Source organism: Gavialis gangeticus, unplaced genomic scaffold (genome assembly GCF_001723915.1).
Source record: "Gavialis gangeticus isolate Ggan-Ray unplaced genomic scaffold, GavGan_comp1, whole genome shotgun sequence".
Taxonomy (NCBI): Eukaryota; Metazoa; Chordata; order Crocodylia; family Gavialidae; genus Gavialis; species Gavialis gangeticus.
Genome location: NW_017729031.1, coordinates 108861782 through 108867586, shown reverse-complemented (window position 1 = coordinate 108867586; position 5805 = coordinate 108861782). Strand labels below are relative to the sequence as shown.

Sequence of the window (5805 nt, the reverse complement as noted above, 5' to 3'; positions counted from 1 at the left end):
CTGAACTCATGTGTGAGAAGCAGCTCAAATTTCCAAGACAATTCCTTAAAATAAAATACAAACATAAAACAGAAACAAAATATAAAACATAAAAACAAAAGAAAACCTAACACCTGCTATTTCATATAAGACTAAAACCAAAACAACCCAAAGAGAAAAATCCTTCTCTCAGCTCCTAGAAGACTGGTTTTCAACCTTACACGCAGCTTGTGGAACCCCAGGTATCCATGGACCACAGGTTGAAAACCACTGTTCCAAAACAGAATACTTTATTGGTAAGTGAGAATATTCCCTCTGTTGAGTAATATCAGGTGCCTTTCTATTCGCTCTTAACTAATATCCAATTCAATAAGGATGCACACATCTGAAAAAGTTTAACAGTAATGCTAGAACCAACTCAACACGGGTGTAATTTGACTGAATTCAATGAAATTATACCAGGAACGAAGTCCCTTGAGTAGGTTTAGTTAAAGCAAATAAAAGTTTTGCTCAAATCATATAGTTGTACTAAAAATACATTAATATTTAGCAAATATAGTTAAAAAGGGTTTTTAAAAAAAATACAGAGATTGCATGTACATACTCTCTCCTGAAACATCAATCTATAATTAAATGAACAGAAATTTAATCTTCAAGAGGTGGTTATTTTTAGGGTTGTTGAATTGTAAGTTATCCACTTTCCTCCCTCTTCCAATTGCAAAGGAATGCTTATTTTGTGGGTAGTAGTAGTGCCAAAAGGCTTTGGGTTTCATTGCATCAGATCCTGTTCTCTCACAAGGTAGATTCTACTTTATCCGATTGATCTAGTGGGCCAATCTGTATAGCCTGGAGTGGAACCCATGCTGCTCTGGTCAGTGGCTGCTAGACATAGCCTACAAGGCAGTTTTCTCAGTATACACCAATTAGAACAAATCGCTCAATAGTTAACCAGAGCAATTAACAGTTGTTGTGAAGTGCAGTCCTGAGGTGGATCTGTTTCTAGAACCAATAAAAAGGACCAAAAGGCCAAAAAAGGACCAAAAGACCAAAAAAAAGACCATGACACTTAAGACAAGGGACTACAAAACTTTTCATTTGTCAAAATATATCAATATCAAAACCCAGAAAGATTACATGTTTCTCCTAAAGGGCAGAACTATGCAAGTTCTCCCACAAAATAAGTTTCCCCACAATTATAATATAAAGCACAATGCCAACAGCAGACCTGGCATGTTTATTTACTGGGTTTACTCAGAAATGGAGTAAAACAAACCATAGAGCACTACGAAGAATGAAAAAAGCACTGCAATACCTTGAAAGCAATACCAGAAAAAAGTTAAAGAGTTTAAAAAGAAACTTGCAGCTTCCAATTCAAGATACAACTCCACTACAGAAGCAGTCTTTACAATCAAAATTAAGATATGCAAGCAGTTCCAAAAAAAATGAGATTTTTAAACAGTAAAAAATGGATACAAAATTATTTCCAAATATTCTTCTTACAATTTTGCCCAAAAGGTATTAAATAAGGCTGTGTGAAGCTTCAGCAGCAGATTTGATTCAGAAGAGATTCAGCCCGATTCAGGAGCCAAATCTCCAAATCCGAACCAGGAGACACGTTGAAAGGTCCGAATTGAATTGGAAGCCTCTGAATTGATTCGGGTGGTCCCCGCTTGCCGCAGCACGGAGCTGGACCCGGACTCTGTGCCGCTAAGTAGGGGGTTGCTGGAGAAGGGGACCATGGGGGGACCCCCGCCCAGCCACAGCCCCCACTGGCTCCCCCAGCCCCCCCCCATGGCTGCCAAAAACCAAACCCCTCCCCACCCCACCCCAAAAAAGCCCCACACTCACTGGCTGCAGCAGCAGCAACTAGGGCCTCTGGGAGCTTATGGCAGAGCCCCCCTGCAAAGTGCAGTGATTCTCCCACCCCCTGTCCCGGCCTGGCACCCACACAGCAGCTGTCACATCATGTGGGTGCAGTGTGGTTCAGCAGGGCACTGCATACTGTCCTGGAGCTGGGGTGGCTCCATCAGTCAACCAGAGACTGGCAGCACTCAGTCCAAGTGGCCCCAGCTCCCAAACAGCACATGGAGCCTTGTGATGCCCTGCCACGCCCCACACTGCACCCTGGCAACATGACAGCTGCTGCGTGGGTGCCAGGCAGAGGGTAGGGGGGTGATCTCTGCTGCCCCATGCTGCGCTGGTGGACTCTGCCACACCCCCCCCCGCGGCCCCAATTGCTGCTGCTGCAGCCAGTGAGTACAGGGTGTTTTAAAAAAAAAGTACCAGGACGCTGGGGCTGGGCAGGGCAGCCATGGGGGCCTGGAGCCCTGATTGCTGCTGCCACACCCCCACTGCCGCTGCTGCCTGTTTGATTAAGAGGAGATTCAGCCCAATTTGGCGGCCGAATCTCCGAATCTGAATTGGCTGAATCGAATTGGGACAGTGATCTGAATCGCCAAATTGAATCACTGTCCCTCCGAATCCGCTGAATCTGAAGCCAAATTGAATACTTGCCGCTACACACAGCCCTAGCATTGAAAGTCTTGAATCACATTGTATATGAATTTTTTTAAACCATGTTAAAAGTTAGCACTAAAACTTGACAAGTCACTATAGCGTAAGTAGTTAAAACATTTTTAGAACATTCACGAAAAATCCTCATTAAAATAATTCCCCTCTCCAGATGCAAGTAAAAAAAAAATATTCCAAGTCCTAGTTTCAAATATACTTGATACCCAAGATCCCTGGTATGAAAAATGTATTGAAAGGTTTTATTATGAAGTGCTCTCTAGGAAGATATTAGAAAAAAAGAAAGCAAAACAGGGGATTTGGAGAACAATAGACATGGAAGTCCTTTTTCTGAAAAAAAATGGTTAAAATGTATCCTGTGGCTAACCAGTGTAAACAGGGCTATTTGAAGAATCATAGTCTACACAAGGGAAGAAAGTTAAATATCGTTTCTTGCTTCGCTTCTGGTTCACGTGTTATCAAATACTTCTGAAACCAGGCAAATAGCTTGCTCTAGAGCTGGAGTGCTCAAACCCTGGTCCACAGGGCTCCCCACGGGCCTTAGAATTTTGCAGTGGGGGAGCAATGGGAGCTAACAGCTGCTACCCTGCTGCCAGATTTCTGGACTCGCAGGAGCCCTATGAGCTGGACAGTGTGGCCTTGCCTGATCGATTGACAGTGCAGGGCAGCAGAAAGCAGAACAACGTGGTGTAGTGCCAGATTCTGTGGACTGGCCCCATGCTGCCAAAAGATTGAACACCACTGTTGCAGAGCAACAAAATGATTATGCTTGAGGAGGTTTTCACAGATTAATACAAAAAATGCAATAGCCTAGTGATAAAGCTTGCTAATAAAAATAAATGTGTACTGGAAGAAGCTGCCAGTACTCGATACAGTTCCTTAAAGAATGCACTTTGAATGCTAGCAGGAAAAAAAAAATGTAACAGTTACAAAAGCATTACACATTCAATGTGTACTTGAAAAGATAATAGTAAAAACTCTCACTAAGAACTCTGCTATAAAAGCTGCAATGCAGGATACAAGACAGCATTGTTACACAATTCACAAAATAGCAGAAGGGCTTCCTGCCCACCAATCTGAAATGAAGAAGTAAATTGTAGCCTACAGCTGTTGCTGCCTGTGGAGCTTTGGCATCACAGGTTGTAGAAAAAAAATACAATACCAAGAAAAATCACACACTTCAGAACAGCTAATGTCATAATTAAAAGCCAAATTCTCTTTGCAGTGTGCGATAATGCATCAGATAGCATGCTATACTGAAATGAAAAGATGGGATGTCTTTCAATATATTCTAACAAACATAACCATAGGGCATAAGAAAATGCCCTGTTTACAAAAAATCAGCATCTGTCCATTTAAGAATGACATGCTTTTAAAGATGTCAACAGACACAGTTAAATCCCCTTAAATTGTGTACTCTTTTTTTTAAAACCAAGTATACCATTTATTTTACAAAGCCCAAATATCACAGCAAGTCACAAAGTTATAATTAGGAAAAGCAACAGGACAGAGAGAATTTAGCTCTTGCTGATTAACAAACAAAAAGCCTTCTCCACCACTTATTTAACTCATGGAATGGTAAGTATTATATAACTGTCATGCAGTTTAAATTCCCATTCCATCCCTCCCTAAAGCACCACATTTTAGGTAAAACTGATGCCTTAATCCTAGAGGCTCCTGGTTTTTCAGGTTGTTTTTGTTTTTTGTTGTTTTGGGGTTTTGGGGGGGGGGGAGGCTCTTTTTTTCCATTTTTGTCCTACATTCATAGTGGGTGTATAAGCAGGTTCTCCCAAGACATACTAAGGTTCATAAGAATTGGCTGGTGTGCAAAAATGTGGATACAAAGCAACGCAGTACCCTGGAGATGACATGTTCACCATGGCCCAACAAAATGGGGAATTCAATGGTTACTGCTGAATTCAGAGATGTGCCCTGGTGGCACATTCAGGAACAACAAGGTGGTCTACTTTTCCAATCAGAAGACAATAGATCTTTAACTTGTGAAAAAAAAACAGGTTTTGCAAACTGCTTTTATAAAACAGGGGAAAAAAATCTTGCTTTCGTAGTACAGCTATCAGGTCTTAAATGGGCAGAATTTAATGACAGTACACGGAGGCCCAATTTAGTCTCCCATCAACACATGCATTTCATTAATATCACCACTAGATTCTGTACTACCCCTTTGTTTGGCAGGTCTAGCAGTATAGACCCCAGTTAGCAGTCCTGGAGCTGACAGTAAGAAGGTCTTGTTTACCCTAGAAATGGTCCTTCCAGATCAGGGGTGAGGTATATTGGTAGGGAGCAGTGTGCTGGAAGCTTTTGTAGCTACCGCCCATTCAGTGGCTTTTTGGTGATGAACAGAGGATTTGAGTCACTAGAACATTACTTCCACGTTACAGAAAAAGGTTATTAACAAAGCACAATTCTTCATATAGCCAAAGCCTAATAGGTATCATCGCTACTGTAATTAAATGAACAGATTGTTCTGTCCTACCAGAACAATGTCTCCTCCAATCCACCCACAAAACCTAAGATGTTAGGGTGTTCATTTAAGTACCTTGTACTTCTGCCTCAGCTCTTCAGTGTCTTCTTTTTCCACCTCCAGTGCACGCCTCCGTTCAGTGGCATCTTCAGCATAATCAAGCTTGTCAATGAGCACAGATACGAAACAATCAGTTTCACCCAAATAGCCAGAAAATTACCATTTGCTCAACTGAGGTTTCAGAATTGGATCTTTAAATACTGAGCATAACTTTCCTTGCTTTGTCACCTCTCAGTGAAAACTACATACAAAAAAATTCATTATTTTTTCATGCTGCTGTCTCCCAGAAGACACTTCCATTGCCACTAATTGCCTTCATTTTATTTAGGACAGGGGTTGACAACCCTTTGCCACTGCAGGCCAGACCTGGCCTCCTACCGCAGGGCACAAATCTATGTCCCCAGAGATCAAGCTGCTTGTGCTTACCCTCACAACAGATATTGAGCCTTTCTACAAAAAGTAAGGACAGGCATGAGAGAGGAGAGGGCTGTGAAGGACAGTGATATGGAGGAGACAGGCAGCTTGGTGCAGCTCTGTACCACCTGATCCCTTGTGCCACCCTAAACTAGGTCAGACCTTCCCAGGTTGCATCTAGCCTCTTTACAGGCTGGATCTGGTGCACAGGCTGTGGGTTGGCAATCTCTATTTTATGGAAATCAGCTCTCAAAGCCAAAAATTTAGACAGGCTCCAGATATCAAAATCAAAACAAAAACCACACACACACACACACACACACACACACACACACACACAC

The 5805-nt window shown here is 42.2% G+C and overlaps 1 protein-coding gene across 4 annotated transcripts in view; it reads right to left on the bottom strand.

Moving 5' to 3' along the window:
* The window catches only part of GPATCH8 (G-patch domain containing 8), an 84387-nt gene that overhangs the window by 23258 nt on the left and 55324 nt on the right, over positions 1–5805 (bottom strand). For all 4 annotated transcript variants that reach the window (XM_019523549.1, XM_019523550.1, XM_019523552.1 and 1 more), the window contains one exon: positions 5066–5152. In XM_019523549.1, coding sequence (XP_019379094.1) covers positions 5066–5152 — 87 coding nt within the window. The remainder of the gene's footprint in view (positions 1–5065; positions 5153–5805) is intronic.